At 45.3% G+C, this 21,542-nt stretch overlaps 2 protein-coding genes across 13 annotated transcripts in view; both read right to left on the bottom strand.

The window, feature by feature from the left end:
- Positions 1-11,237, bottom strand: part of dgki (diacylglycerol kinase, iota) — a 45,657-nt gene extending 34,420 nt beyond the window's left edge. For 2 of the 11 annotated variants that reach the window (XR_004786820.2, XM_035620708.2), the window contains exon 1: positions 10,676-11,235. Coding sequence is in view for 9 of the 11 variants with exons in the window: in XM_035620708.2 (XP_035476601.1) it covers positions 10,676-10,908 (233 nt within the window). In the remaining 2 variants the exon portion in view is untranslated. Of the gene's footprint in view, positions 1-10,675 lie in introns of all 11 variants that reach the window. The other 9 variants (XM_035620688.2, XM_035620683.2, XM_035620696.2 and 6 more) reach the window with 7 other exon arrangements.
- A 2,897-nt stretch (positions 11,238-14,134) lies between these two features.
- Positions 14,135-21,542, bottom strand: part of creb3l2 (cAMP responsive element binding protein 3-like 2) — a 22,965-nt gene continuing 15,557 nt past the window's right edge. The window contains exons 2-12 of one of the 2 annotated variants that reach the window (XM_035616598.2): positions 21,495-21,542; positions 20,649-20,887; positions 20,453-20,531; positions 19,832-20,037; positions 19,578-19,724; positions 19,392-19,450; positions 18,996-19,064; positions 18,005-18,104; positions 17,611-17,740; positions 16,631-16,865; positions 14,135-16,039 (exon numbers count right to left, since the gene is read on the bottom strand). The exon at positions 21,495-21,542 is cut by the window's right edge and continues 202 nt beyond it. In XM_035616598.2, the coding sequence (XP_035472491.1) occupies positions 15,964-16,039; positions 16,631-16,865; positions 17,611-17,740; positions 18,005-18,104; positions 18,996-19,064; positions 19,392-19,450; positions 19,578-19,724; positions 19,832-20,037; positions 20,453-20,531; positions 20,649-20,887; positions 21,495-21,542 (1,388 nt within the window). In that variant the 3' untranslated portion in view covers positions 14,135-15,963. The remainder of the gene's footprint in view (positions 16,040-16,630; positions 16,866-17,610; positions 17,741-18,004; positions 18,105-18,995; positions 19,065-19,391; positions 19,451-19,577; positions 19,725-19,831; positions 20,038-20,452; positions 20,532-20,648; positions 20,888-21,494) is intronic. The other variant, XM_035616607.2, reaches the window with a different exon arrangement.

Genomic DNA, 21,542 nt, shown 5'->3' with positions numbered 1-21,542 from the left:
TTTGAGTCGGGAACAGAATGCAAAACTGTCAAAAGTGATGGAAACATTTTGCCCCAGAGAAAGGTATACAATCAATATAATTAATCCATCAATAATTAATTCAATAAATTATATTGTTAATCAAATACAGAGTCAGACACATAATCTGTGTGTGTGTGTGTGTGTGTGTGTGTGTGTGTGTGTGTGTGTGTGTGTGTGTGTGTGTGTGTGTGTGTGTGTGTGTGTGTGTGTGTGAGAGAGAGAGAGAGAGAGCATTGATTTAGAGTGGGGGACTCATCTGTCTGAGTGCTGAGTGATGATCAGTGCTCAATAATCCCCCCACCACACACACACACACACACACACACACACACACGATGCTGACAGGCCGGGATTAATCCCTGCTGCACAAACATGTTTACAGTGTGACCGAGTGGTCGAGTGTGTACATTTGTGTGTACTGTACATGAACCTGTGTAGGCAGCGAGTAAGAATCAGGAAGTCAGACGTGGTGTGGCGCATGTACTTTGGTACGTCGCCTTCAGTGTCCACCACTATCAGTAGGTTGATAACAACAATATTTCTAGTCATTTCCGTGAAAAAATTAAAAATATTCTCTGGTTTCAGCTCATTAAATGTGAGAAAATGTGGTGAGAAGTTTAGGTTTCTGCTGTTTTCAGTTAAAAAAAAAGCCATCTCAAGACTTTTCAACGACTTCTACAAACTTAACAGACTGAACAAGTAATCGGCTGCCGCAGTAATTAGTTGCCGCAATAATGTCCTCATTTACCAAGAGAGAAAACATTTTGGATCCAAACACCTCCAGAGGAAACAGCCCTTGTCGGACGCAGAGCTGGCGGAGCATCTCTGGCATCCATCAAAAACCTTTGAAATACATTTTTTAAAATTACACCAGACAAAGCAACGAGAGCAAATCAAAAGCTTTAGTCTTGTCAGTCTCCTGAAGCTGCCGATTCTCTCGTGTGTTCCTTCTGTTACCTGCTGTATGTTCCATCCACATAACACAAATGTTTCTGCCACGACATCAGACCAAGTTGACTCCGATACGAGAGGGCGATGGAGGTGGAGGGAGGCGGGGGGTGGAGCTGCAGTGATGGAGTCAGTGTCACCTCAGCAGTCGACTCCACAGGTTCATTATCGGCTCGAACAAGACAGATGGGCCAGAGAGAGAGAGAGAGAGAGAGAGAGAGAGAGAGAGAGAGACTGTACGTATACACTATTTGTTTCTCCTCTGGTCTTTAGGGGAAATGAGTTTTGTTTTGTTCATCAATTTGACGCCACATATGTGTCATTACTGTACTACAGTCTACACTAAATATTCAAGTCTTGGAGTATCAAGTTAAGGGGGAGGGCTCATTATTTCTTATTAATTAACTTCACACATTTCTCCCTCACAACGGTTCACACCATCATGAACACTTCATGTTCCCCCCCCATTCTCGGGATATTCACCTGTGGCAGTTTGATTACTTTGAATTACTCTGACGAGGCGTATTATCAGCGATTACCTGCTGATCAATGGCGACGGATACCAATGTTAGTATTGACGACCGTGGTGGGGAAGTCCGGAGATGTGGCGGCTTGACCACGTCTGCCAATGACTTTCTATTCTCTTTCAATTTGTGTGCACCACAGGCTCAGGTTTGCCTGCAATTATTTAATTCTGTATCTTACCAGTCACCCGGCAAATCCTCCTGCTCACTACCTGACAACTGAACTGCGGTAAAAGATGCACGAGCAGGTTTGGCTTCACAGGGGAATCGAACCCCAACACGCATCCAGCTGGAAGATGAGCTCACCGACAGCTAGTAATCAGGTCCAGTCACACTTTTTCAATATCTTCCATCTACTCTTTGGACTGTTTTTCCTCAGTGTGTGGACGGTGCGTTTTATCGGAGTCGCGCACGGCACCGCGCTGAACCTCGGCCAAAGTTGCGGCTTCTTCCAGGCCCGCGCCACTTTCCTGTGCACGTGAGGAATGTAAGCAGACATGCAGAGGAGTGTATAGACCGTGGCGGCCGGGCAGAGAGCGGTGTGTCCCGTCCTGTGGTCAGAAACCGCAACAGGAGGCTTTTGGTCCACCAGGGCAAACTCAGTGCGATTAGACGGCTGTAGTTTCATCGACCGCGTGGACGATTACACTGTGCCATCGCACCAGTTTCCCTGTGGCTCAGACGGAGGCGGGTTTCTGCTCGAGTGAGAGGTCGGGCGTGACAAAGCCGCGTCTTTGTGAAATAGCGTGATGAGCAAACAACATTTCTCAGAAGAGAAGAGGCCACAACTTCAGGAGGAAGTAACTGACTAATCTCCACCAACGAGGTTCCTCTTCGTCTCTTTAACGCCAGCGAGAGCCACTTCTCTTTTCTCCCCACAGTTTTGTTTTTCATTTTTTATTTTTAAGCCTATTGCCCTCTTTATTTTTTCAACTCCATTTCCAAGCAGGAAAAGCCTCTTACAGCCAGCCAGACGACTAATAAGGAGCGGCTCCCGTCAGCCAATCCCCCTTAATGCCTCAGCACACTGCATTATGGGCAAAATAACCCCCAGACACACGGCCTCTCTCTCACACACAAACACACACACACACACACACACTCTCAAAACACTCCTGAAAAGGCTCGGAAAGGAAAGAGAGAGGGAAGTCTGAAATACCGGTGTTCTAAAAAGAGACCCCATCATTCCTCTTTTTTTTTTCTCAGCAGAAAGCGACTGATATGAATAAGTGTAAACAAGCACGCCAGCGGCCAACTGTAACGACTCTACTCAGAGAAGGTGAAGAGGGATGTACCTACGCCGCTGTCTATCTTTAATGTGTGTGTGTGTGTCTAACACACGTGGGCAGACGAACACATCGTTGTGATTAACACGCGCTCAACGGCAACATTCACGCACGCATTGTTCAAAGACACAAAATCCCCTCTGTATATCACTAAGTTCAGTTTGACCTCTGCTTCACCTTTAATGAATACATAAAACACAAGATGGCGCACGTAAGATTAACAAAAAGTATTAGTGTTTTAAATAAGTACTAACAAACACCCTATTTAGCATTTACACGCACTGTATAAACGTTTATGAACGTTTATAATTTAGTTAAGGCAGAAATAAGGTTGTATCAAGTTTTTATAACTTTATTTTACATTATTTCATCTTTGTTTTAGTATATTTTTATCTATAACCTGTTCATACAGCAAATAAACAAACACTTGTAGCTACTGACAACTACATTATAGACGGTTTTAAACAATGTATTGAATGTTTGTGTACAGTTTAGAAATGCAAAATGTGTGTGTGGGGGTTGTTAAAGTAAAGTGTTACCTGTTAACTTTTAAATACTTGTTTTCGTCAAAACAAAAAGAACAAAAAAAAATGCTCTAAAAAATACAGTTATTAAATCCAATTACCTTTGATTTATTCAAACCAAATCACATGCTGTAGTTAAGTTTAACACAAAAATATTCTCTGACTGCATGCGGAGGAAATATATGTGATAAGAAGCAAAAAAAAGTCACAGTATCAGGAAACCGGTGGATCCTTTATACAATGATTTAATGTTGTAAATGTTATTGAAAGGACTGTATGAAGTCAAGAGACCAAACAAGACACATTGAGCTGAAACAATACGTTTATCGATACCTTATTTCGTCCGTCTCCTCATATGTGAATATTTTGGGGTTTTCCTGGTCTTTGGGAAATAGTTTGGTCCAACTAGACAAGACAATTCAACTTCACAGGTTGGACTGTTAAACATGTTGAGGATTAATGTCCATGTGAAGGAGAAAAATCGACAGGACTGTGGATAAATTTAGAAATTGTAGCTGCGTAGGTCAAGCGACGAAAATTACACGCCGCTCGGATTCTTTCAAAAAGTGCTCTCCGTTGACCCGTTATGCGTTTTTCAATCATCCATGCTTACTCTCTCCTCCTCCTCCTCCTCCTCCTCCTCTTCCTCCCACCAACGGGAAGCGAGCAATCATAAATATGCATGAATATCTGTTCATCCGTTCTGACGATGAGAGGAAAGAGAGAGACGGGGGAAATTGTGTCAGAGAGCCTGTATTTCATTACCGATCGGTGCTCTCGTCGTCTGCTTAAAAATACATGAGTGTCTTTTGAGGTGCCCAGACTCTGATCCGAGCGTTCCACTGAATTTAACACAAACCGCTCTACGAAAAAAAAAAAGAAGCAGCTCCTACACTGGTTGTATAAAACATAAGGCTCGTTAATGTAAACTACTGTGTAGGGGTGTATTCAGCTGAAAGCTCTCATTCCCTATTGATTTTATCTGTGAGATCCACTTAAGCTGTGAGGGGAATAGTGGGGGGGGGCAACACATAACACGAGAAGAAGAGTATGTATATCCTCTTTGCTACGACTACCCAATTATTCAGATTAGATCAAATAGGAACAGAAAGGAAATCCGAGCGCAGCTTCATTTATGGTTTATGCAGCGAATCAGATGAAACAAAACAAGACTCGAGGCTCATTCGATGCTCAACGGTCAGATACGTACGGAGCCTCCTGTCCGCAATTGTGCACGTCTTCTTATGAATGACTTTAAAGAGCCTCAAGGTGAGCACTCTATGAAATCGGACACGGGCCTCCACGTTCGAACTTGCCCTTTCGGTCATGATTCTGCCCCCGTGAACTCTTTTTTTGTTGTTGTTATGTTTATGTAATTTTCTGAGCAGTCTTGGATCAGATTTTCCTGTTTCATTGTGCTCGTTTCTCTTAACTTTCGTATTCGTGATCTTTCGTGTTTGTCACACCTTGAGCTGTGTTTCCTGCGTCACTTCCTGTTCTCCTGTGGGTTGTTCGGGGTCACTTTACGTTTGATAAGTTCGCAGTTGTCGTTTGATGTTAAAGGTAGTTCACATCACCACAACCCTTACTGTTACCAGATGAAACGCAGAATCTAAATGCTCAAAAAGTGTCAAATCAAAAACATAAATAGGTGAGATGTGACGGCGTTGCCCGCCATCTTTTGAATTCCAGGAGACGTGACAACACAAATTATTTTGTTCCTGTTTTGATATTTGCTGATTCACTGAACTCTGCCTGAGTTTGCATTTGGTTTGCTTGCCTTATCAAATCGGCTTGTTTCGCTGCGCTCTGCATTTGTTTCCTACTTGGCAGGAAAGGGAAAAACTCGAGATTTCGTAAGCGTTTCATCGCCGCGCGTCGACGGCAGCTGACGCTCTCGTCGTCCTCGAAAGGCCCCGAATCCGTGTGCCTGAAGAAAACTCTTGGAAGTCACGCGGTTTTTATTTTTAGCGGCAGAAGAAAAAAAAGAAAGAAAGAAAAAAAACTTCTGCCGCAATACAGTAATTGTCCTCAAGTGCGTCAGCGACGATCTGTCGCCGCTTTTGCCCCGTCATCATTTTTTTCTCCCTCTTGTATGTTGGGTAAGTCGTGACATCCCCCTTTTCCTCTCTCTCCTCCGATCTCTCCATCCTTTTTGGTTTTCATCCCCGTCTGTGTTCGCCCCTCTTTGTATTTCGTCCTAATTGAAGCCTGAATAGGGAGTTTTATATTCCGGCAGCGTCAGATGATGAAAAGGCCTTTGATCCCTGTTTACCCCTGCAGGTGGTGCGCAGCGGGAGAAACATGAGATACATTTAGAAGTTGGGTTTTTTCATGTTTTTCGCCTCTCGCCTTGTTTTTCATGTCCCCTCTCCAGTTTCCTCTACTGTATATTGCCCGTCGCCCCCCCCCCCCCCCCGAAAAAAAGTATTACTGGACTGTACTGTGCGGCGTGACGAGCGCTTATTGTGATCTTCACAAGTTGGGCTGCAAATAGAGGAGGGATAGCGTTACGACATCCTGTCCTGCGGCCGTTTTATTTCTGCACCGTTTCCCACGAAAGGCGGTGGTGAAATATCTCGCCGCATGATAAGTTGGGTGATGAAACCCAGCATTTGTTTCTTTGTGTTTCCTGCTCGTGGGCAAACGCCTTTTCGCGTTGGCATTTTTTCTTGCCGAGCCGAGTCGAAGGTCACGGGTGGGGGGGGTTGGTTGGTTTCCCAGACGGAGGCTTTAGCCAACGGTTCTTTTAAACGTTGTGTCGCGTCGCGTGTGATTCTGCCCGGTCTCAAAGAAAGAAAGCCTTTCGACGGCGGGGCGAACGAACTCTATGTGCAGACAAACAAACAGCCACAGATTTATTTATTAAGAGAAACAACAACAGCTCTGAAAAGCCTCTAAGTGGATCCAGGTTTGATAAAACTGTCTGGGAAACTCAGCTCAAGAACACTAATCTGAAATGAAAAATGAAAATTATTTACAACTCTGCTCCGTTGTTGTTGTCCACAGACATTTTTGTCAAAGCCTAACTTGACACTACTTTATTCACTTAGTTTATTGCATCTATATGTTGTAAATGTTATTCTATTTCACCCCGTCTGCTGATATTAATATTGTATCTTTTTATTCACTATTTTCTTCTGTTCATTTCCTCCATTTTCTGTTGATATTACAGCTCTTAAAATAGTTCATCGTCAGCATTTGTCCTTTAGTGAAGCACGTTGAACGGCACTATGAAAGGTGCGATACATAAATTGCAGATTGATCGTTTAATTTATTTATCCAATGCTTTTAGAGGCTGGTGATTATTTAATATTGATCTAACTCTTGTACTACCTAATATCGATATTGGCATCATCGGCCCCCGAAGGGATTGCTGTTGCGATGCTGTACTTCTTCTAAAATCTCATCAACCTGGCGGCTTCGGTCAAAAATCTCAAAACAACACATCTTTGGTTTCGCTGAACAAATGACCAAAGATTAAAAACTTCCCCCGCACATTTCTTCCATTTCCCTCTTCAGCTTTTCTCCGCTGTCGTTGTAAACCTCTTGACAGTGACAAACAACACGTTGCTCTGCACATTTTTTCTTCCATCGCGCACTCGCACGGCGCTGACGGATGCCTCCCTATTAAAAGGCATTGTCTCATTTAACCCCGTGTGCCCTAGAGTCCGTCTTGAAATGATTAGTCGCTCTCTGGAAATCTGTCATCCTTCCACTTTACGCCTATAAACGATGTTATATAGATATACATACGTATTAGATGTCATGCTGCTGTGAACACTACAGGGGCTCAGTGATTCTAGGCTTCTATGGACTGTAGAGGTTTGTAGTGTTTTATGATCGCTGGTGCTGTAGATGACGATATATTAAAAAGGTGGAAATTGCAAGTGACTGGTGCAGAGAGAGGCAGTGAGATGTCTGAGGGGGGAAACAGCTCATGGACTCAATAACTGGAGCGTCCAGCTGGTTGACTGGCCATAATGTCTTTCAAACCAACTGTCACGATGACTAACCGGTTGTCATGATACACACACACACACACACACACACACACACACACACACACACACACACACACACACACACACACAAAGTGAGGGAGGACTGTCACACAGGCGGACGAGTAAGACGTCTAAGAATAGATAAAAGGACGGACAGTATTCTGGGAAAACACACACACACAGACAAAGTGTGACAAATGTCTGGTAGATAAGTTACACGTGCCTTAACGCTGCCACACACACACACACACACACACACACACACACACACACACACACACACACACACACACACACACACACACACACACACACACACACACACACACACACACACACACACACACACACACACACACACACACACACACACACACACACACACACACACACACACAGTCTGCCTTTGATGTCCAGCAGCAGCAGCAGCAGCAGCATCATCATTTCTCCGCTCTTTCATATTGCCACATATGGTAATTCACTTCTTGGGCACGGGCCACTTCAAAGCTCTGCACACCACCTTCTCTTACGAGCCGAGAATCTCCCCTAATACCGTTTCCCTTTGCACGTGGCCGCCGCTTGCGCGACGAGCAAACGTTTACAGATTATCCGTAGCTTTTACCCGATAAGGCCGAGACGTGGCGGCCCGTTAGCCACCAGCCCCCTGCGTATCGTCACTGTAAGAGGAGTCAGACAAAGACACGTAATGGACATAATTAACAAGGTTGCAGGCTGCATTCACACATACTACTTAACATACTGCGGAGGATTCAAAATAACAGTAAAACCATACGTCTATTTCCATTATAGAGAGAGAGTCTTCCGGTAGATTCCCCACATAGGCAGTAAACGTCATTCATTTTAAGAGAAAATAAGATTGTGGTGGACAAATGAAATGAAGCCAACGAGGGTTCGTCCACCGAAGACATTAACTGGACATAATGACAGAGCGGAGGGAGGAAAATGTTCTTCCCATCTCCCCACCGGTCATGGTTTTTATGTCTTTCGCATTGGTCGCCTAATTTCCTCGTGAGCACCGCCCCCTTTAACTTCCAACCCCAGTTTTGGAATATACACGCAAAAAAAGTATAATATACATTTTGTACATACTCAAAATTACAGTGTCCAACCTCAGTTCCCCCAAACGACACTAATCTGCTTCCGGAAAGTCCCTGAGATTAACTGTTTCCCTGTATTGCCCATGTTTATGCTAAGCTAAGCTAAGGGAAGGTCCTCATGGGGATGGGGTGGCCTTTTGGGAGACAGCGAGGGCCGATTCGAAATGAGACCGTCTGGTCTACCGCAATGGAGTTCCAGTTGCCAACGGTGTGAGAAAGTTTGTCGTTCATCCAGTGTTTACTGCAATGATCTGGAGGATTTAACTGTATCTGCAGCGGGAAAGTCTCACCGTCAACACAACCAGGATGTCACATTCACATCTTGACTTTAAAGTTGAGCATCACGCTGAAACTCTGCTGCGACTAAAGCGACCGACTGACTGACTGATCGATCAATCTGTCGATCGCTTTACTCCGGATGAAATCCACAAGATGAGGATTCGGATGTGATTCTCACAACGATAGCAATTTTCCACCGGGGCCGGGCCGGGGGGGCCCTATGCCTCCCCTCCCCTCCCCGTGATACACAACCTCCTGGAAACCTCATTTAAAAAGCGAGGATGGTTTTCCCGGGGAAAACACCCAGAGGAGGAACGACTGTAAATGATGATGTTAGAGTGGTGACTGTCTGCTGGAGTAATGTCTTCTGTGCCTTGACAGAACATTACAAGCGGGCGTTTTACCAAAGACGGAAAGAAAAAAGAATGGACCGGATAAATTATCATCTGTCTAATGGGATTATACTACTGTACCAGCCTGGACTTCCTTTTTACCAAAGGGGCCAGTTTGTTGTGTTTTAATGTGCGTTACACGATGCGTGTTTGATAACTGCCAGCAGGAATCTTCTTGAGTGTCTAATTGGACGTAATTTGCTGAATAAAGATTTGAATTCAGGAATCAGAATAAAGGGGTTTTGCTACATATTCGTCAAATATAAATGCATGAAAACAGATGACGGGCAGATGTGCGACCTTGTATCACCGTGTTTAAATATTCACTTGCCGTGTCGTTGCTGCAGCTCTGACACAGGTTGGATTATGGCAATTTTGGATGGATTAGGCCCCCAGCCCCCCTCCCATTTTTTTTGGTTGGGGGGGGGGGTAAACTGTCGCTCTACTTTACCGCCATGCCCCGAATGACACAACAACTAAGTCAGTCAGACACAAACAAGTTAAAAATGATTGATTTGACCTCCACACGCAGATGATTTGGACAGATGCCACACATTCCTGATGGTGACATCTGACGAGCCAAACTGCTGTGTGTGTGTGTGTGTGTGTGTGTGTGTGTGTGTGTGTGTGTGTGTGTGTGTGTGTGTGTGGTCACTGGCCAGTTTTCACTATCAACAGCAGCTGCCAGTCACACCAGGGTTTCAAGCTGCTGCTGGCACACGCGCACACACACACACACACACACACAGCCTAAAAACCAATAGTGTTGTCCCGTGCAACCCCCCCATCACACACACACACACTTGTTTATGCAAAATTGTTTTGATTCCTCACTGTCATGGGGTGAAATGCTGCTGCTGAGTGCGTGTGTGCGTGTGCGCATGCGTGTGGCTAACAGGAGCTAACGCAACATAACAGGTGTAGCTGACATGACAATTTAGCTTTTAAATAATTATTATAATAATAATAATAATCCTCCTGCATCTGACGTGTGTGTGTGTTTATAATCTCCAGCTAGCTAACATGTCATTCTTCACACAACAGCATTAGCTTTTCTTCCACTATATATATATATATATAAGTGGAAACACTCAGAAACACAGAAGCACGACAACATTTCCTTTCCTCCTCTGGTCCACATCCTGCGCCCCAGCATCCTCCCTCCCTGCCCGGCTCCCTCCCCGGCTCCCTGCCCTCTCCTGCCGGCTCCCTCCCCGGCTCCCTGCCCTCTCCCTCCCCGGCTCCCTGCCCTCTCCTGCCGGCTCCCTCCCCGGCTCCCTGCCCTCTCCTGCCGGCTCCCTCCCCGGCTCCCTGCCCTCTCCTGCCGGCTCCCTCCCCGGCTCCCTGCCCTCTCCCTCTCCGGCTCCCTGCCCGGCTCCCTGCCCTCTCCCTCCCCGGCTCTCTGCCCGGCTCCCTGCCCTCTCCTGCCCTCTCCCTCCCCGGCTCCCTGCCCTCTCCTGCCGGCTCCCTTCCCGGCTCCCTCCCCGGCTCCCTGTCCGGCTCCCTCCCCGGCTCCCTGCCCTCTCCCTCCCCGGCTCCCTCCCCGGCTCCCTGCCCGGCTCCCTGCCGGCTCACTCACCGATACGAGGTCTGCTTCCTGAACGCCAGTCCCCGCAGCTTCTCCTCCAGCGTCTCCTGCTCCATGTCGGGCAGGCTGCTACTGAACGTGTCGCTGCCGCAGCCCACGGACGCGTCCTCCGAGCCGGCGCCAGACTCCGAGTCCCCGCCGTCGGCTCCCAGGGAGGCCGGGCGCCCGCTGAAGACCGACACCGCCCCCGGGCCGGTGGTGCGGTCCTTCGCTCGGGGGTCCATGCTGGTCGGTCCTCCCCGTCTGGCTCTCCCCCCGCTCTGGACCCCCCCTCACCTCACCTCTCTCTCCCTCCAGGGGGTGGGGGGGTGGGGGGGACACACACACACCGATGCCGGTGGCGGAGAGAGGAGACCGGGATCCGGGTGGGGGGCGGACGGACACAGCGTCGCGTCGCGTCGCGTCACGTCGCTTCGCGTCGGGGCAGTTTGACCGTTGACGAGTCGTTGACCGCGTTTTTATAGAGCAGGCGAGTTCGGCAGCACGCGCCGCGAATTGCACTCACGAGCCCCCTCGACTAACGAGCTGCTGTCAAGCTGCGGACGGCAGACAGGAAGTGGGTGGCGCGAATTTTCAAAATAAAAAAACAAACGTGTCCTTAGAATATATGTACATCTTCTTTCAATACAGCTCAGTGGAAAAAATGTGAAATATGGTAAAGTGTCAATTATCTATGCGTCTATACATATAGTAATATAAACTTGTATAATGCCAATACAAATATAAGACATCAATCATGTTTTATTTTCTTGACTGATGTTTTAGAATTGATATTAATTTCTAAATTTTTAATTTTTAAGGGCCATCGTGCCCTTTAGCGCTGTAACATTTATGACACTTTATTGCCATTTTAGTCAGTATGTATTTTTTAGATAACTATACCTAAAAATAAATACATATATACATATACCTAAAATAGAATTCTATCTGACAGCCTTTATTAATTGAATTAATTGTATGCACACCACCGCAGAGTTTGTGAACATGAGATCTTCTAACATACAGTTGTAGTGTCTTTTTGTCCATATATGGAATAAGAGGGGAATATGGGCAAAAAGACACTACACAGTTTTTGGACTTGCTATGAGTTGATTCAACGAATATATATATAATATATAAATATAAATACGATTTAAAACTGGCAAACTGGCACATTTGCAGACGTCCCAGTGTGCATTAGCTAAACCTCTCGTTTGTAATGTTGATTCATATTTTAGGTGGTAGACTAGGATTTGATGCAATAAATAAGTCACTTATTTATGATTTACAGTCTAAAAAATCGAACACAATCTGTTTGATAAGTTTATAAATGTGTTATGTAAATACAGTACCTACATTAGTAATCAGCTGGTTAACAAGACACAGTAAAATGTTTCATGCATAAACAAACTGAACCTTGAACGCCATTGGATGAAAAGGCTTTTATTTTCAAAAACGTTACCGGAAGTCAGTTATTTGGTCTCTGTGTGACATGACACAGGAGCTGCAAAGCGCGAGCTGCCGTGGGGGGCGGCGACAATATGAACACGTTCAGTGTGTGTGCAACACCTCCACTAACAGAAGCATCCATCCATCATCACACCATCACTCCCTCCCTCCATCCATCCCTCCATCCATCACTCCACTCATCCATCCATCCGGCCCGATGGACGAGCAGTGTGGCATTGTGGGATACCCCCTCTCCTCTTTTCTGCAGCATCATCAGTCTGAAAAGTAGGGCAGCATGCTGTCAACATCTCACTCTCTGACACTAATCACTCACACGCGCACATACGCACACACACACACACACACACACACACACACACACACACACACACACACACCATATGTGTCATGTCAGTAATGTTCTTTCATTCATGTCTCACTGTAATTTTCTGCCACACATCTGTCCTCCGTCCCCTCTTCCTCGTCATCAGTGACCTAACGTGAACCGGTTGACCTCCCTGCACTGTGCCCCCTCCCACACACACACACAGAGGAGCATCTGTCTGCGATCCCTGATGTCACTGACCATAGATAATTCCACGGAACATGCTCACTGCTGCATGGACATCAAATTACAGATTCCGGCTCATAAATGAAAAAAATGAAAAAAAATCCAAAACGAAGCATTGAAGCTGTTTTGCCTGTTTGATATATATTCATGTCGTTGCATGATTCTTGCACTTTTTGGGGTAATATCTTCATGGTTGATTGCACTTATTATAAGTTGCTTTGGACAAAAGTGTCAACCGAATGAATGTAATGTAAAATTGTAGACACCCAGTACACTGACTTGACCTGCCAAAGTGTCTGTGTTCATCACCACAGCCTGGGAAGCAGTCTGTGCAGATACAGTCCAGTAGATAAACCAGTTAGGGCGACACAGTGGGTACAGTGGGTTGCACTGTTGCCTCACAGGGGTTTCGAACCCGACCCGGCGGCCAGGGTTTTTATTCCGGCCTCCTCCCACAGTCCAAAAGACATGCCGCCTAGATTATTTAGAGACTCCCAGTTGTACGAATGCAATGAAACAACTGGAGGAACATCTGGGTGAGATCCATGATACCATGAGACCAAGAACGGTCTGAAGCTGTGGGACTCTGCTCACTGTCTCGGGTTCCGTCAGGGCGCTTCGCACCACGGCTGCTGCCCGGCCCGACGGTCTATTTCAGGATCCGCGCCACGTCGGCAGCGGCGGAGATAGAAGCTCCTCTGTCGAGCCGGCGCGTTCACCATGAGACTCGGCTCTGTCCTAATGCAGTTTGGGCCCTTAACTTGATTTGAAGTTGTGAGAAAAATGCTTTGAAGGGAACAACAAATTAAAGGAATCGTCCAGTGGAGGAAGCGGTTTGGTTCTTGTGCATATTCTTTTTTTTCATTCTTCTAATCAGCATTTCAAGCTTTCTTTGTTTTGATAAAATTGCTTGAACGATCGATAAGAATTTAAAGTTGAAAAGTGCCAAAGATCTTTTTAAAAGCCTCATTACAATGATGTCAGTCAAAGGTCAAAGGTCAAGGGCAACAAAAAATTTGGTCAGAAAAAACGCAATTTCCAAAATATCTCTGAAACATGAGGACCAAAAGTTTGATTATTAGAAAACTGCTTTCTTTTTAGAATTGTTTGATGTACACAGGTGTGTGATATTAACACATTTAGCACAATGCTAACACACAGTCTGGGGGTCTTTACTGCATGTATTGAAAATCTATAGAAAAATATTTTTATTTAACTTCAAGTTTTGAGATAAAACACAAGCTCAAGATGAAATAGCTGAGGCGACATAAGCATCCTGTCAATATCATCGTTATCATTTTCAAATTGCCTGCACGAGGACATGTGGTGACATGTAGTAGCAGTAATATTAGTGTTTTATATTGTTTGTACCAAGGCCAGGACTAGAAAACACAAGCTAGTATCATCACAGTATCACAGTACATTTTAATAAGCGAGGCAGACACAGGAAATCTGCTTTTTACTACGGAAAATACTTTATTTGTTTTATTTGTATGCAAAAAGACAGGAAGCCCAAGTCGGGGCCGATTTTACACAACAAGGCAACGTAGAAACGAAATCTTGATTTTCAAGGCACCGTGGAGAAAAAGAGATCTACATATACAAAGCCGGGATCAACAGTAAGATGCGGTGTTTTTTCTTCTTCACCTCACTTCTAAAAAATACAATTTGTTGCGTTTCTGGGCTCCACTTACTTTAGTTAGGGCAGTATAGATATTCAATTTTTCTATCAAATTGGGCGACTTCGTATTTACAGCGTGGATGTACAGAAGGCGAACGGGCCTCGTGTCGGGTTTTGGAACAAAGACAAATCTGTGAAACACTTAAAGCCAAAATGATGATGATGATGAGTCGGGACGAAACCAGGAAGTGAAGACCCGGAATGAATAATTTGTTCGGTTTCATAAACTACACAGCCCAGACACATTCTTAGAACTTTCTTATTTATTTATTAACAACTCATATTTACAAAAATAGATACTTTTATTTTTTTTTTTTGTAATTTCTGGGCAAGAAATATTTTTGGTAAATGCTTTAAAAAAAAAAAAAAGGAGAAAAAACAACATAGTAGCAGATAGAGACTCTCGGGGCTGACGGCGGAGGTGTGCAAAGCGAGGATTCAAAGGCCGAGCAGAGCGAGTGCAGACGGGAGAAATCTGTGGTTCCAAAACTCAACCTCTTCCTCAAAGGGGAAGGAAACATGATAAAATCAAATTTACAGGAAGAAAAAAAGCCTCATATATCGACACAGTGACTTTCACACACACAGAAGTGAGTCCAAATGTCTGCGGCATCGCTAGCGGGGTCCCCACACGTCAGATGTGACCGAGCGTTCGTTATTTAATTAATAATCCACAGTTTCAGTATTTACTGTGGAAAAACTGGGTTTTCTGGAAGCTGCAGAATAATGATTCCACCTGTAAACACCCAAAACACGATGACGTCTATAGGTGCGTGGATAAATGTGAAATGGCATTTGATTTGCAGCTGCATGCCCAAACACTTTTTAATTCTTTGGCAGAACCGAATATCCCTTTACAGGAGCTTCTCATGATTTCTTTTTCGAATAAGCGCAGGAACCCGGAGCTAAGACCTCGACGCATGAAATCTGGAGTCAGCTGAAGAGACGTGAGCAATATATATTAAAACAAAGCACAATAAAATAATAAAATAACACCAAAAAATATATCAAAATGTCGTGTACTGTATGCATGACTGGAATAGAATTAAAAAATACATTTAATATTAAAAGAAATACATAGCTACAAGGAGAAATACAATTTTGAAAAAGAAAAAAAAAAGGTTTCTATAAATACAGAGGTCGTCGTCAGTGTCCTGTACAAAGCCTCACATGTCAAAATTTCTCTCCAATGGAATAAATGCTACGCTACATTAATGTTTGAATTCATTCCGAATATGAATTTTTCCTTTTTCTTTCTTTTTTTTAAAAACACGTGTTTCATGTCGGGTCAAATTAATTAAGAAAAACAATAAAGCTGAAGATGCTGACTCGCGTAAAAATAAAAAACAATTCAGTGCAACTTTTTACTTCAGAAACGAAGGCAACCAGTGCCCCCTTCTCTCCTCATCCTTATTATTACTATTTCAGTGTATCTGATCGAACAGAGGTGGCGTTAAAAAATAAAATAAATGACCTTAAATAATAACCAGCAGTGGGAACTACTGTATGAGGTGTTTGCTCCAGGACACTGAACCATGCTCTAGAGGGGAGGGGTTAGGGGGGTGAGGGGGGGGGGGGGGGGGGGGCGTGACGGCGACCTCAGGACGTCTCGTTGACCGTCCGCTCCAACTCTATCACTTTACTGCCGCTCTCGTTCACAATCTGCTCCAGCGACCTGATGGGACGGAGAACACAAGAGAGGTGAGACGGCGGGAATCTGTAATGAACAAAACCATCGATACATTTCTGTTCAGACCCCAGAGGCCCGAGGGCCTAAGGGGGCCAGTCTGAAGCAACTGGGAACATCTCATGAAGGAAATGACCATAGAACGGCCACAGAGTGAAACACAGTGATGACCAGAAAGAGACAAAATAAATAAAATGAAATATGACAAGGACACATTAAACGACCGCAGAGACCAAATATAGACAGCAGAGACATAGAATGATCACAGAGTGATTCAGAATGGCCCCGAGCAGAAACAAGTGACCCCAACGAGACGAAATAAGACAAAGAGAAGAAAAAGGACACCAAGAAGAGATAGAAGCGACTAAAATGAGAGGAGAAATGAGAAAGAGACACAGAGGAACAAGAAAAATGACCATAAAGTGATTCAAAATGGCCACGAGGAGAAACAAATGACCACAAAGAGACAAAATATGACAAAAAGACAAACGAATGGTCTGTGTTGTTGTTGCTGTGTGTGTGTGTGTGTGTGTGTGTGTGTGTGTGTGTGTGTTGTGTGTGTGTTGCGTGTGTGTTTACCTGTGCAGGTCCAGCAGCAGGTTTTTCTGCGTCTGCGTGTCGTTGCCCTTGCTCCTGAACGGCGGGTGCGTCTCAGCCCGGCCGGGCTCCGCCCCCTGCTTCTGCTGCTCCGAGTGACGCCACGCCGCCATGACGACGGCCGGCGCGTCCTCCCACTGCTCGGGGTACTCGCCGCCCAGGCCGAGCAGGTGCGGCTGCTCGTCCTCGAAGGTCGACAACAGATTCCTCGACTTGACTGAAATGAAAAGATCGACATTTACAGTTTTTTATTTTACTTTTGATTATAATTTTTTTTTTATTGTTTTGTTAAACTGCAACTTTTTTGCTCTAAAGTCTTTCTTTTTTTTTAAATGAACAATATCAGACTACACACAAAGTACACAACATCCCACACGTGTGTGTGTATGTGTGTGTGTGTGTGTGTGTGGGCAGGCTAGGACAGGAAACTGGATTTGACTGTTAAGAAAATTATATCTGTTCTCTAATACAAAAGCGTGCGTGTGTGTGCGTGGGAGGCAGTGGAGAGGATGTAGTGGAAAGGTCAACTCTTCTAATCAGTCTCTCTGTGGCCGTTGTTGCCGCTCCGTAGGAGGAATCTGATTATTGGCGATGTAATAATGGACCCGCACAGTTTTACAGCTGGGAGCTAATGATTCACTACAATGGAAACAGCAGGACGGGTCAGAAACGCTGAAAACTGTATGAAGAGCGGGCCTCTCGTCGCGTGTGTGTGTGTGTGAGAGCGTGTGTAGAACACAGATATGAGTATGTGAGCAGATACATTGTGGTGACAATATATAATAAAGTATTTATATTTTATACAAAACACTTTACGAGTGTCAAAGCTTCATGCAAATAAATCTGTTTCATACTGAGAGATGTTGTTCGTGAAAAGATTTTTTTTTTTTTTACTGTAATCCCCCCAAAAAAAGATTGATTTGATGGGTTGATTTTAAAATCTTCTGATTGTGTGTTTGTACCTGTGGCTGTGTAAGACTCCGCGACGGCCGGCTGCTTGGAGGCGAGGCCCGTGGCGGTGATGGTGGAGCCCGGGCTCAGACCGCCGGGGTAAAAACTGCCCAGGAACAGGGCGAAACACAACACGACCACCTGCACAGGGAGGGGGTCGGAAGGGGTGGGGTCAGGGAGGGGTGGGATCAGGGAGAGGCGGGGAGGGGGCAGAAAGAGGCAGAGAGGGTAAATAAATTACAAATCGCACAAAGTCATCACACTGAGCCGCTGATGAGCTACTGAACGAGGGAGTCAGATGTTTCCGATTCAATATTTTAATCAGTGTTTCATCACCACACACACACACACACACACACACACACACTGACACACACAAGCACACACACACACACGGTGTAGTACCATTAGGCATGATGAGGTCTGGGTGCCCGCCATCCTGCACGACTTGGGGACTTTGCCCGTCACCATCGCCTGCAGAGACTGCAGCTGCTGCAGCAGAGACCTGGAGAGGAGCGCGCACACACACACACACACACACACACACACACACACACACACACACACACACACACGGGTTACACACACACATTCTCTACAGACTACCTTAGGTGGGGGATCGAACTAATAGTGTCTCTTATTCAACATGAGTCAGATTCTCCACTGAGGTTTAATTCTGCTGTTTGCTTCATCACGAGACAGCTGAAGTGCAGGTGCAAAACACACACACACACACACACACGCGCACACACACACGCACACACACACACGCGCACACACACACACACACACACACACACACACACACACACACCGACACGGCCTATTTGAAGCAGCTCGAGCATTTTACATTAAAATGGCCTCATGATTATGCATGGCAGGCTGAGCAGACGCAGGTGGAGTTTTTTCGGATCCGGCGTTATATATGCAAATATTAAAAATAATATTATATTATCATAATAATAATAACACGTCTCCTCTCGGCTACATCACGTGTGATGACAAACAAATGCCTTACGAGCTCTTCTCGCCTGTCGGAAAGGGAGGATTTTTTTTTTAATAACTTTCCCGATTGGCTCGACGTGTTAAGGCTGCGGCTGCAGGCGCTTGGATGTCAGCGAGTCTGACTGACAGCGGGGAGAAGCAGTTAAGAACTATAGAGCCGCTGTGAGAAAATATGAGCGACATAACTTTTCATGGAGACGTTGCGGTGACGCCTCGGAAAGTTTTTCTTTTCTTGCTTGAAAACAAAACAAATTCCCTATTTTCCTGTATTATTAATAGTGTATTTGTGCACAGATTATTATCTGTAGGGCTGATATGATACAGCTCTGTATGAAAGTATGGAGAAGTGTTTGTGAGTGTGTGTCTGTGTGTGTGTGTATAATGTTCTTACTTGTTTGTACACTCCAGAGATTCCACCTTCATGCGCAGCTCGTTGTTTTCGTTGGAGCAGGTCTCCACCCTGTGGCCAGACGGGAGAAGTGCAGGGTCAGTGTCGGCCTCCACACAGTTGTCAAATCATATTCAATCTCGCATGACAATATAAATGCTGTATTTTCTCATCTTCAAATAAATAATTTATTGCATCATATTAGTTACAGATGTTATTTTTTTGTCACATTTTAAATCTGCTGCTTTTTTATTGCAGAACCTCATGATGCTTAAATTCAACCTTCCAGGACAAGAAATTTACTTTTAAAGGTTAACTTATCAATTATTTTGATTTATTTGTACAAAAAAACCCACTATATTTTTGATATGATTTGATAAATAAAAGAGGACGACTCACTTCTTCTCCAGAGCGTCCATGTACTCTTTCTTCTTCCTGCGACTCTCCTGAGCTGAAATCTGACACGCACAGAGAAATAGACAAATTGAAAAAAATTTAGAGAAAAAATCACACAAGTTTCCTTTACGTGTTTGAGTAACAAAATCCAGAATTAAAAGATGAGACTGATATTCGCAGTTTTTGCACCTTGTTCTTGATTTTCCTGCGGATCTTCTTCAGCGCCTTCTCCTCGGCCTTGGTCAGCGGCAGCTTGGTGGGAACGGGGTAACCCTCGGCAACCAGCGTCCGACGCTCCTCCTCCGTCAGGATCAGCGGCCCTGAGCCCTGCAGTTTCTACTCACACACAAAAAAACAATGACATAAATAAAACAAGCGACTCCACCGTTCGGACCCGGAAAATGTGTGTGGATGACAGTCGACAGTTTGCGTCAGTTGCTTACGTGAGCGGCGGTGAGCAGAGGCGAGTTGGACAGGGAGGAGGAGGCGGCGCGGGGCGCCACCTTCAGGCCGGCCTGTGGCGGGGAGGGGCTGGCGGGCGAGGCGGGGCAGGAGAGGCCGGGCGGGGCGTGGACGGGGCTCTGGCTGCCCTCCGAGTCGCTGCCGTGGGAACTGGGAGGAGTCGGAGGCATCTGCAGGGACTCCAGACCTGACAGGCGGAGAGAAAAATTCAAATTAGATTATTAGATATGTATTTAAGAATAGAAAACACGACTGATTAATTTTTTTAAATATAGAAATGTCGTTGAGAACTAAACTCTTCCCACTGAATCTTATCCCTTTAAATCAAACTTTAAGAAGTCTGAGAGTTTTCTTCATTTTCTTTACTCAAAGTCTATTTTTCTGTTTCTTACTTGGGTATGTTTATAAATGCAGAGCTTTTACTTGTAATGGAGTTTATTTACATTATTGCATTACTACTTTCACTGAAGTACATGAGTTAAATACGTATGTCAACTCTGATGTGAGGTAACTCCGCGCGTGGCCAGCAGGGGTCCTCAAAGCTTCATGTGCGAGCGGCACAGAAACAAGGAGGAAAGAGAGCGAGAGAAAGAAATCCTGACCTTTGGGGGAAAAGTTGAGAAACTGATCCACTTCATGAGGCTCCAGTTTAATCTGAGGGACGGCATTCTCCTCCTTTATCTGTGAACACAGAAGAACAGAGAAGAAGGAAAGCAAAGAAAAGGAGAGACGAGGTTATGAACAATGAACAATGTACCAAAAAACATTTTTTTCCGTCGTGAGGCTCTGATTTCTCACCTTGACGCCTTTGCTCTGGTCGTGGCTGCTGACTGGGACCGGGGCTGGGATGGCGGCGGCTGTGGCGGCGGCGGCAGCGGTGGCGACCGCGGCAGGGGCCACAGCGGGGCCCTTGGTCGCTCGGGGCCCCTCGCCGGGGACCAGAGACAGGGCGAGGCTGGGGAGGAGGGCGGGGGTCTCACACAGGAGGCTGTCGATGGCTTCGTCCTGCTCCATGGGCCACTCCCCGTCGGACTCTGCTGCGGCACAGACGACACTCGGTGTCAGTGTGAAGTTATATCATCACCTTTGTACATTTCGCGTCTCGGCCAACAAGACATCTTCTGTTTTCATATATGTTCAGATTAATTTAAACTAGTTCCTTCTCAGTTTATTCGGTTGTTGGTCATTTTTTATATCTATCTTTCAAACAATGTGGTTTATCAATGGTGAATAAATGATCTGCTTACACTTCGGTGATCAGTAAAAATCCTTGAATTACAACCTACGGCTGTGATTAGCAACTTGCTTGATCTACAATCTGGAAAAAGGGCATAATCCATAAATTATTGCCACAAATGAAATTGCCCAAAAGAGTAAAGTGGCTTCAAGGAAAGAATCCGGACTACGTCTCAATTTTAAAACCCCCTATAAGTTTGACTTCCTGATTAGTTTCATCTGGATTCATAGATAAGTACAGCTTGGTGTCATCTGCGTAACAATGGAAATTTATGTGGTGCTTCCTGACAAATTTGCCAATTTATAAAGAGGAAAGTAGTAGTTTGTGTGCATGGAACACACTGGAATCTATCTGATAAGTACGATCACTGCGATCCAGCAGGACGAGAGGAGGTTCGACGACCTCACCTGCTTCGCTGCCTTGCTCGCCGGTCAGGTGCGACAGCGGCGACTGCG

The sequence above is a fragment of the Scophthalmus maximus genome, chromosome 12, assembly GCF_022379125.1.
Source record: "Scophthalmus maximus strain ysfricsl-2021 chromosome 12, ASM2237912v1, whole genome shotgun sequence".
Classification (NCBI taxonomy): domain Eukaryota; kingdom Metazoa; phylum Chordata; class Actinopteri; order Pleuronectiformes; family Scophthalmidae; genus Scophthalmus; species Scophthalmus maximus.
Note: the sequence above shows the minus strand (reverse complement) of the source record. Positions and strands in the feature narration are given on the sequence as shown.